At 47.7% G+C, this 11,458-nt stretch overlaps 1 protein-coding gene across 1 annotated transcript; it reads right to left on the bottom strand.

Annotated features, from left to right (window-relative positions):
• Positions 1-3,110: 3,110 nt before the first annotated feature.
• LOC144773606 (uncharacterized) lies at positions 3,111-8,388 on the bottom strand. Its single transcript, XM_078658748.1, has 2 exons — positions 7,055-8,388; positions 3,111-4,774 (listed from the first exon to the last, which is right to left on the bottom strand). Exons 1-2 carry the CDS (start codon positions 8,325-8,327, stop codon positions 4,287-4,289), a joined length of 1,761 nt encoding a protein of 586 aa, XP_078514874.1. The 5' UTR covers positions 8,328-8,388; the 3' UTR covers positions 3,111-4,286.
• Between the last annotated feature and the right edge of the window lie 3,070 nt (positions 8,389-11,458).

The raw sequence follows: 11,458 nt of genomic DNA, 5'->3' as shown, positions 1-11,458 counted from the left end.
CATTTTGTCCACTGGCCAAGTAGATGTTTGTAAAATGTCCACTCCACTGCATAAGCCATTGCAGTTAGTTGACTTTGCATACTGATGTCACTGCTATTAGATTAGAAATGCTGCTAGAATGAGGCGGTGTGTGTGTGAGGGGAGGAGGGGAGGGGAGGGAAAAATAAAAATCTCCAACCAGCTAATTGCAGAATGGGCCAATTCAGATCTGAAGCAATCTTTGGTGGTGGTCTGTGTCGAAGGCTGATGACAGATCCAGCATGACCAAAAGACTGCCTACCCTCTCTTCAGCCCACCTCTGATGCCATCCTAGAAACCCAGTAGGGCAGTTGTTCTTGTCATGACAAGGCCTATAGCCTCACTAAGAATGCAAAGCAGCTGAAATTGTGAGACAAACAAACTGCTCTGGAATCTTTGCCAAGATAAGACCGTATGGTGATGGGCCTAAAGCGAACACACACTGTGCAGATCAGATTGCAATACAAACAAGGAAATAATACCACCTTCAAGAGTAGGGCAAACAAAGAACTTCCTGGAAGGATTGGCATTAAATACTGATGCGTAGGGCAAGATCTAGGTGCCCACGGAACTTCTTTGCTATTGTACAGGGTGCAGAAACAAAGGAGAGAGAGAGACCACAGCTTGACGGGAGGGAGGTTTATCACTCACCTCCATATCAGAGATTACCTAAGAGTTCCACCTATCAGCATTTCTTTTTGCCTGGACTTTAAGATTCTTTTTTTTTTTAATTCAATGCAACCCACAAGCTGTCGGTGCTTCCTCCACTTCGTTTCAAGTTCCTTCAATAATGTTCAACGGAACGTCAGAAGTGTCTTGTTATAGCTAGACAAAAATGCATGACCGCTGCTTCCTGCACGGATCCAGCTTTTGAGCTAAAGGGTTCTGTAAAACACTACCAAATTGGAAGTACACAACATGCTCAGAACATCATGGGGCTACAGGGGAATAGATTCCAGTTATTGGAGGTTCGAGGTAAGGAAAGCGGCACAGGCATTCTAAAGTGCTCTTGGCAGATCACATCAAGGGTAACGAGTTCACAATTCAGGAATGGTCAAAAGACTGCAAATGAGTGTGGAATTAATGTCTTGTGAGTATTGCAAAATAGAAGCTGTAGGTGGCACTAATTTGGAATATTCAAGAACCTGAAAATCAATTCAAGATTCATCAGACTACCTGAATATTGCAAACACGAGGCTTGCCATACCTAATCTACCATTTGATGGGCTAAGCACATATTGATGATTTATACTTCGTTTTGGATTACCTGCTTTGTTGAGCCAACCCAAAGTTATCTGCTTTACGGTTTCATCATTTAAACTTGCTACGATTCTGGGGCTAAAGGTTCTTAAAGATTCCCAGCATACCGGTGTACCTAACAGTTATAACGTCTTTGCTGCCACAAACACTATTTTCTTTACTACTTCGACACAACAAGCCACTCTAAACAAGTCATGGTACAAATAGGTTTTCACCAGCAGAGACAGTCTGCTTGGGCAGGGTTAAGACATGGCAGATTCCGATGGACCTGAGACTCACCCTTTTTGTCACGAATGATTCAGGTGAGGATAGATATAAACGGTCATTGTAATTTTTAGGTCTGACATTAGTAAGATATAGCACGAGAGTGGAATGCAGTAGATCTCTAATCGATGGTGGTATGGAAGAGAGTAATGGACCACTATAAGGGCTTGGAAATGGCAGTACATAAAGCAAGGGGTTAACCCCAGAAACACAACAAGACGTGGAGGGGATGGGCAGACTATCAGGGCATAGTTGGAGGCTGCCAGCAGGTGCGAACCGATCAATCTAACACTTGGACTTAATTTGCGATTTAATGACTGTGGGTTAATGGGAGTTGTGGGTAAAAGCAGGCAATGCTAGTTTTTATTTTTGCCTAATTTTTTTAAAATAATTTTTCTGTTGTATGTAGGTTTATTGGGTCATGTAAAGTATTTCAACTTCAAGATCAATGATTTTAAAAACACGGAAATGAAAATGATATTTTGCTCAGCCTTTTCCTGAATGCTCATCAGACCAGTTTATTTTTAGCCTGCACCACTGGAGTTGAAAGTGATGCATTGGAGATTCTGCAAATGATGAAAATCGAAGAAAAAGTTGGAAAAGTATGTTAACTCAACACGCAAGTTGCAGACGACAATCAAGGCTTGGTTGAAACTGGTACTAAGGTGAATGGGACCTTGGCAGGAACTTAGGATAGAGGGACAACAGAAAGGTGGATGCAGAAAGGGAGTTGCAGCTGAAGAGACGCATGAATCCTGTATCACTACACAACATATTGGTTATGATCAAATGGCCTACAAAACAGACTGTCCACTAAACAGCCAACCAAGCCTCTGCTTCAGACTAACCAAATGTGCGTTAGGCGAGCAAGAAGAATACTTCGGTCAAAATCCACAACCCACGTGACTGCTGGGTTTAGTTAAACCATGGGATTTTTCAGCAAGCTGTGTAACAGACTGGCAGGAAAATGATTACTTGGCATGGCCTGCAGCTGGACACGAGACCTGCTTAACACCCCTCGCTCTGTTGGCCTTCAGATTACTTGGTCAGAAATCTGATCAAACTTGCCACTTTAAAAAAAAGCTGTGATCATTTTTCCTTGATCTAATGTTATATGTGGGCACATACAAACTAGCTGTAGACGGCCACCCACAGTACTATTTAAGGCAAACAGTTGCCTCTGCTGTGTGGGGGTTTAACAGACTAGTAGAGCGCACATTTGCCTTGTACACACCGTGCAAGTTTTAAACAGCCACCAAAAAGAATGTCAAAACCAAAAGCACGGGATGTGCATTACGCGATACCAAGCCCAACAACAAGGGGCAATGAACAACAAAGAACATATGATGCGCATTCGCCTTCAGGTATTCAAGAACCAATAACCATACGAATTATTCTCAGAGTCGCCTCATACTAATGACATATGAAATGGCAAACTAAAGAGGATCCACTCTGCATACCGAGGACTTAAATCCTCCTTTCTGGCCAGGAGTTCGATCACCATCTCTACAGCTTCCTACGTTCTTCCACACCAAGTAAAGTTATTTTTTCTCCTGTAAAACGAGGAGTGGTTTTAAAAAGGCAGCATTACAAATTTTATTGCGATCCTGAAATTCAGAACAGGATGAATTTTAAAAAAAAATGGCACAATCAAAAATATAACAAGTCATTACAAGAGTGATAATGTTACGATTTATATTGATTGGTATGTAATATGCAGAGCAACCAAAAGAATAACTTCCAAGTTAGAATTGTATATATTACGTGGGTTGACTTCTAATCACAACTCTGGTATCTGGAGGCTTGTGTTACTTGTATTCAAGTGAATTTAAAAAAAGCTCCAATCAAAAATAAGTAAAGTAGGATGAGTCTACCAAGAACCAGAGGAGCTTCTCAAAGGTTTAGTTTCAGATCAATATATTGATAGTTTTCTCTCACTATGTGACATGTCACTTCCAAACAGAGAGCTGCACTGCAGCAGGCTTAAATGTGCAACTCCAGCTGTTCAGATATTGGTCGCCTCTGCTCATCAGTAAACCCACATTTGCTGCAGTACGAGCAAGAAATTCAAAAATTGTTGCACAAGCATTACTATAATTTTGCCAACAGTACTGAGTTGTGAATAGACAGCATGTCACAAAATGGGCATGAAGAACTGACAGACTGTGGGCTTTAAGTCTTATAACGGTTACTTTTCACGGATACCCAAAAGCAATATAACGTCGGGCCTAATCTCAAGAGCAAATGTTGACACAAATGGTTCCCTGAATTGGATACACATCTCCAGAGTGGCTTTTAGAATCCCTCTACATGTCATATCAGATGTTACATCTCTGCACGTCACACATACACAAGGCACTGTTTCGGTTTTTCTTGGGTCAAGATCTCATGCTGCCCAGCGTGTACAAAAATTGTGGGGAGAGCAGGCTTGAGGTTAACATAGAAAATACGTACAAAAAAGAAAGAAAAAAAGCCAGAACAGTCATCCAGTTTGTGTGCCAATATTACAGAACAGCAGATCTTAACTTTTAGTGTGGTTCTGTTTCCCTTTGATCCACAAATTGAAATGTAAAATGAAACTATGGCTGAAGCAGCTCCTCAGCCTTTGGCAAACGCACTCTATGAGCATCATCTGTGATGGGTCCTGCAGCTGTCAGATTGGTCCTGTGGTCCACAATGCTTTCCATCCCCACATGCTGTGTCCATTCCTCCTCCCAGAGTGGACATCCCGGGGTGAACTGGAACTAATTCCAATAACCCCGGCGATAGCGGTTTTGTCCATAGGGCCGGCCTCTCCTCGCTCCTCCTCGATTTCCAGAATACTCCACGAAGGCCACGTGTGCACTGTTCTGGTAGGTGTTGCGGAAGTTTGCAGCTCTGTTGGCGGGGTACCGGTACCGTTTGCGGTCAGGTGCATATTTGCTGCCTTGCACTGCAACCCCACCAGGGCCCGTGACTCGGGACGCTTGCGGGCCTTTCTTCCCTTGCACCAAGTCAAACACTACAGTCTCGCCGGCACCTAAACTGCGGAAGGCCTTTCTGGGGTTATTCTTCTCCACGGCAGTGTGGTGCACAAACACATCCTTCCCAGTGTCACTCCGCTTGATGAAGCCGTAGCCATCTTGTACGTTGAACCACTTGACCGTGCCAGTGACCCCCTTCTCAATCACCTCGTTCCCCTTCGCATTAGTGGCGGTGGCATCAGCAGGAGCAGCAGGCTTATTCGCATCTTCTGCAAGGCAAGAATATCAGTTAATCTCAAAAGCAAGATTGTGTGTTCATGCAAGCAAGGCAGCAGGCGACTAACCAAATGACTTATGCATTTAGCAACAAAAAAAACATCTCTATAGATCTGTACGACCCCGTTGCCAAGAACCCAACATACATGAGTAGTTTAAACAAGGAAAAAATGATCTAACAATCACGGGAGTAATATGCTATGTCATCAATAAAAAGTTTATTAAAAAAACTATTTCGTGCAAAACGTATATTGGCTTCAATGTTTTCACTAAATGGCACGAATTATTTTAGATACTTCTCACTCGGGAAATTCTGAGCAGAGGCAAGCCAGCAACATAAAGGAAAACGCTACCCAAGGCCAATGTATTTAATCAAAGAAAAAAAGCAGCTCCCTTTCTGTGAGCAGTGGAAAGATACAAGTCGGCCAATACAATAATCGTAAAGGTGCTGTGCTCCAAATGAGAGACAAACAAGGCGAAAGCACCAACCAATGGAAAGCAATAGGCGGGATGTGGACGACTGCAAGTACACGATCGTTCTTTTACAACCAGACACTCCGCTGTCTGCTAGGCAAGACCTAAAAATAGGCTTGGGTATCGTAGACATAAAATTAGGAGAAATAAATTAAGATCACTAAGAAATATACTTATGTGTATGGGATGGGGGGGGGGCAGAAACCGAGCCATGGGGCTCAATTGCTAGTTCTTCCTGTCACTGCCCAATTAGAGAGGTGTGTGTGCCAGGGCGCCGAGAGGAGACTGGGTGACCAATGAGGAGATAAAGGCCTGCGAACGTGGAATATGTACAACTGAGTGTACAGAAGAGGGCTACAAACTAGGCGGAAGAAACCAAATGTCAGGGAGCTTCTCTAATGGAAGATTAATGACTTTTGTAGTCTTGACTGGGAGTGTAGGGGGAAGGTTGGAAATCGGGGATTTAATTGCATTATTTAAACTGATCAGCACGTGTATACACAATTTGATTGTTAACTGTTTGGAGCTGCCAATTTTAATAGAAGTGTGCAAAAGGTGCGAGTCACTACGGTCCAATCAATTTTTCTGTAAATGGAGGCATTGCAAAGATTGAAGATCACCGCTGTACGTGGTTTAAAACCATTAGAAGAAAGCGTGAGGAAAATCAAGACCAAACATTCTCCCATATCTTGCAAACAAGGGCAACTGGGATCAGGTCAATACTTTGCAGGGGTGGAGGATCAGCACTGGGTGTCCCATCTCAGTGAAGAACTGGAGGGACATGGAAAGAACAACGGGGACGACAGAGGTGGAATACTTCTAACACGGGATGGTGGGACAGTGAGAAATGTGCTCTGGGGGCTTCTTATGGTGGTGACTCAGGTAGTAAGGAGCAATGTCACTGGTTGACAGGAGGGGAAATGGAGACACATACGTTGTTTACTGGTCTTAAGATTGCAGATGAGATTAATGAATATGTACTTATAAAAGGGGTTCCCAAACTTTACTATACCCCGCACTCCTAGGAAGTGTTCGACTAATGTTCACAACCCCTACATAAATTGGAATAATGAGACCGATTCAGAATTAAGCAGAACAGACTACAGCAGGAATTCAGCCTGCGATATGATGGGGCAACAATGCAATCCACAGAAGGAGCTTATCACCGGATGCTGCAGCCTAGAACTACACGCAATTTTAGCAGTTACTCCACAAAGCCATGGATTCACGCAACACTGCCCCCGAGTGTACACTGATGCCATACTGCCGAGTCACCAGCCTGTGGGTTGGAAATAATAAATCCTACCCAGTGTACAGCTTCCTACACTCTGGGCTGGCCCCTTGGAACGGGCACGAACACACACGGAACGTTTGCAGCAACCTCAAGCCAAATTGGAGATAATGCACACTGGGTGTGAACAGAATTGCCTATATTGCTTAAGGAGCTGCTTTCTGTGGCACTCTCTGCCAGGGCAAGGACAGTTCAAAGCCTCCGGAAAGTAGATGCCACATAGTCTGACTGTACTGATGTGCGTTATCTTCTACCCGGCCTGTCCCACGGGTACGGATCGTAGTGTGTGTATTCATCGAACATACATTGTCCTTTCTGTCTGGTCCACTCATCGTGCCCCTTCCAACAAGAACTGTAGCAACTACCCCCTCACCATCCAATATCCCTCTAACCAGCAATTGATCTTTCACTCCTTTGCACACCATCCCTCCACAATATACTTGCTAATCCCTGTGGTAGCCGTCACCACAGAATACAAAACCAAGCATCGTCCAGCGCTTCTACTCACCCGCCTTGGCCGCCTTGGGGGGCGCCTTGTCCCTGGCCGGCTCCCGGGCGCTGCAGACCCGCTGGCGGTAGGGGTGCAGCGGCGGGCAGGCCTCCAGCCCCTGCCGCAGCCGGTCCCGCTCCACCCTCAGCACCTCGCTCTTGCCCGGCATGTGGAAGGCGATCACCAGGCTGTTCCAGACGCATCGGGGCAGCCGCGGGTCCCGCTCCAGCTGCTTGTCCTCGCTCAGCCGCCAGCCCAGCTCGTCGCACAGGGACTCGGGCCGCCAGCAGAGCTCGCCGCCGCTGGACCAGTACACGGGCCCGAGGGGGTCTGCCGGCGGCGGCGGCTCCGGGGCAGCGCCCTCCCCGGCCCCGTCCGGCTTGGGGGCGGGCGGGCTCTCGGCCTGCGGCGAGGTGTCCCCGGCCTCCCCGCTGCCCTCCTCCTCCTCTGTCACCTCCGGCTGCGGGGACGCCGGAGTCTCCCCGTTCTCCAGCGGCACGGGGGCCCGGTCCCCCTCGGCCCCGGCGGGCTCCTCCGCCTGGCTCTCCGGGGCCTGGCTCTCCGCTGCCGCCCCGTCTCCCTCCCGAGGCACCTGGGGCAGGTGCCCGAAGTCGCCCTCGTGCTTGGGGCCGTGCACCAGCAGGCAGTGGGCGATCTCCAGCTTGTAGAGGTCGGTGCCCAGCAGGCGCAGCTCGGGCTGGCCGCCCTCGCAGTACTGCGCCCCGTAGGCCTCCAGCAGCTCCCGCAGGCCCAGGCTCAGCTCGAAGGTGCCGTCCCGGGAGCCCCGGCTGCAGCTGGGCGCGCTGGTCAGCATGGCCCCCAGCTCGGCCTCGGGGAGCTCGGCCAGGGCCTCGGGGCTGAGGCCGGCCTCGGCCAGGCCCTGGCGCAGGCCCAGCAGCAGCGGCGCCGCCGAGGCCCCGCGCACCTCCTCCGGGTGCGGGCTCCAGCAGGACAGGGGCAGGGTCCGCGGCTCCCCCCGCAGCAGCACCCGCCGCTGCCCGCCGCGCAGGCCGCCGTCCTCCAGGATGCCCCAGAGGCCGCGGTTCTCGGTGCAGTGCCGCAGGCGGGAGACGGGCAGCAGGGGCGGCGGAGGCCGCAGGGCCTCGGGCGGGCTCCGCATCCGCGGCAGCATGGCCGGCTTGCCGCCCTGGGCCTTGTGGGCCTTGAGCGCGGTGCGCACCTCGGCCACGGAGAGCAGGCGGCCCTCGCAGACCTCCCGCGGCACCTCCCAGGCCGCGCCATCGTCAGGCCGCCGCCACAGAGGCTTCACGGTCACCAAGCGTGCGTCCATGGCCGCCACGAGCTGCGAGACACAGGCACGCCCGAGGACAGAGTGCACTTCCGCCTCCGACGCGCCGCTCCTATTTCGCGCCAAACCGACGGCGGGTCACGTGACCGGCCAGTGACCTATCAGCGGTGGCGCAGGAGGGTCGGCTGCCGAGTCCTTTAATCAAAACTTGTTTTAACGGTGTATCGGCGGAGCTCGGAGTCCGCTGGAAGAACAGACTCAGAAATAACCATGCTAATAAGGAGAAATGTGTTACATATAGCGTAAAAAGAATATATTACGTTTTAAAATATGATATGGTTTGATGCGTTTAGGTGTCATTTCTAAACAAAACTACCATGCTTTTATACTTTTCAGCGCTATATTTCAAGTATTGCTACTTATATCTTCATATTCTGCCTGTATGACGTTTTATCCCTTGACACGAAGGAACGCGTACCTATTCATAGATGGCTACTCAGTCCCGTGTCAGCCCTCTTCAAAGAAGCTGGTCTGTCTTCAGTCACTTTGAATAGCTGTGGCAAAGTCAATGCACGTACGCTAGGCGACGTAATGGTCACGCAGGACCAGACACCGTGTCCTCTCGCGTGGGCGTATTTTAAAACGGCTTCCTATCCGCCTGACCTTAACATGGTTGCCCAGTTATGTAGCCATTTTAAAGCGCTCCTCTGACCACTAGGGCACTCGTCTTTTCGTTTCTGAAATGGGGGCTAGTAGAGATCGCCTAACAGGTCTCGAAATCTCCCTCTTTGAAAGGTTAAGCGTTTGTATTAAGACGCAACTGACGTTGTCAAAGTGATGCATTTTGAGTCGTGCATTTATTTAATTGCCAGCCAGGAATAGTAATTACGTTTAAAAGTGTGACTGTTCGTGTTGTACTTCTGTATGTTCTATGAAGGGGAGTTTATGAGCAGTATGTTTTCCTTCTCCATGATCTGACATCACGATGTCAGATCATGGAATGTTCAGATGCTATTTATATGACGTCAGCTCAACTGTCAGTGCAGATGACAGCTGGCGCCCGTTACCACCTGTTGTAATTATATCCGCTCCTTGCGGGTCCTTTACATTTTATCTTAAATAAATAATATTGTGACATCAACTCGTTATTGATTTCTCTGTCACACTACAATTGGCGACGAGGACGTGGGATCAAAAAAAGGACCTGCGGGCTTATTAAGTGAAGTTTCCATCGTTGCGGGTTTGATTGAAGAAACCTGTAAATTGGGAAATGTTTTAAAGCGGAAAGGTGGAGAACTTCTCTACGTGAGTACATTGTCACATGTGAGCGGTGCCGGAATGAGAAGTGCAGCGTTAATAGAATAAGCTAATGGATGGACGGCGTGGAAGCTTATGAATTGAAAATGAGCGCGTCTAAGGATTAGCATAAGCTGCAAGCGGATGTGAGCGCGACTAAAGACTAACCAGTTCAAAATCGTTATGTGCGCTTGATATCGACCCTTGTGGTGAACTGAAGTGAAGGACAAGCGCTAAGCGTATGTTCGTAATCTTGAAGCGGCATCTGTGAGGACTTACTTTTTGGCGCGCTATCCTGTCAGGTTCGAGCGTCCGCTGAAGGCAGTATTCTCCTCAGCTGTGACGCGTGAAGCATTCTGGGAGTTTGTTCCTAGTGCTGATTGGACCGCATATGAACAACGTCACTGTACGTGGAAGCGTGCGGCCATTTTGAAGAAAAAAAAAAATATTGCATATGTAAACACAGTTTTTTGGAATTCACGGCGAGCACTGTGCTGTGTTAAAAGTTAATCCTTTTACATGGAAAAGAAAGGATATTTCAAAAACGGATAAGCGATGTATTGTTTACTATGTGCATATATTACACAATAAGAAGCGAGCAGGTTAAATAATTTGAACAAGCATTATACAAAAATATAAATACCATACTGGAAAATTGACTAATTTGTTTAAAATAATATTATCTTAATAGAAGTATGGCTGAGAGCAACAATATATGTGCACCTCCCCGTTTTTTGGAAGAGCCTGGTAAACCCACTATGAAATGGAAGAAATGGAAAAGGGCTTTCGAGAATTATATAGTATCCATTGATGGGAAAGCATTTGATGCAGAAAGGAAGTGGTCTTTATTGTTTGGTCTATTGGGAAAGGCCGGACAAGATGTTTTTGACAGTCTACCCGAATTTGAAAACCCACCAGGAACTTTTATACCTATGAATGAGTATGAGGAAGCTTTGAAAAGGCTTGAAAAACAATTTGATGAGGAAAATAACATAATGGTCGCAAGGCATAGGTTTGCTCTGAGGAAGCAGCAGGAAGGGGAAACCGTTGATGAATATATTGCTTGTTTAAGAATTCTTGCTGTTGAATGTGAATATGATGAAATGACTGATATTTACATAAGGGATCAAATTGTTTTCTATTGCTATTCTAAAAAAGTTCAGGAGAGGTTGTTGGCATGCAAAAGGCCAACATTGCAAGAAGTCATAGACATAGCTAGGGGTATAGAGAGATCGCTAGTGTCTACCAGAGAATTATCGTATGCTGGGAATAACACTAATGTATTTTACTTGCAGGACAAAAAGAACAAGCATTTACAATGCAATGGTTTTGCCTTTGTTAAAGTTAGAGCTATTGGCATTGCTCTTGACATTATTTTTATTTATGTTTTTTTAACATAAATAATGGCATTGTCATTTACAATGCCACTAGCTTTATCTCTCGCAAATGACACACACAAACACACACAGAGCCCCCCCCACACACACACCCACACAGATCCCCCCACACACACAGCCACACAGAGCCCCCCACACACACAGCCACACAGAGCCCCCCACACACACAGCCACACAGAGCCCTCCACACACACCCACACAGCACAAGCAGGCAACAGGGGCACATGGAGGCACAAGCAGGCAACAGGGGCACACGGAGGCACAAGCAGGCAACAGGGGCACACGGAGGCACAAGCAGGCAACAGGGGCACACGGAGGCACAAGCAGGCAACAAGGGCACACGGAGGCACAAGCAGGCAACAGGGGCACACGGAGGCACAAGCAGGCAACGGGGGCACACGGAGGCACAAGCAGGCAATAGGGGCACACGGAGGTTCAAGCAGGCAATAGGGGCACACGGAGGCACAAGCAGGCAACAGG

The sequence above is a fragment of the Lissotriton helveticus genome, chromosome 8, assembly GCF_964261635.1.
Source record: "Lissotriton helveticus chromosome 8, aLisHel1.1, whole genome shotgun sequence".
NCBI classification, from domain to species: domain Eukaryota; kingdom Metazoa; phylum Chordata; class Amphibia; order Caudata; family Salamandridae; genus Lissotriton; species Lissotriton helveticus.
Note: the sequence above shows the minus strand (reverse complement) of the source record. Positions and strands in the feature narration are given on the sequence as shown.

Excerpts from the sequence above, each read along its gene's own strand:
- LOC144773606 (XM_078658748.1), bottom strand. The coding sequence starts at position 8,327 with ATGGACGCACGCTTGGTGACCGTGAAGCCTCTGTGGCGGCGGCCTGAC. Across the intron at positions 4,775-7,054 it reads CCCCAAGGCGGCCAAGGCGG|AAGATGCGAATAAGCCTGCT; the intron begins GTGAGTAGAAGC and ends CTTGCCTTGCAG.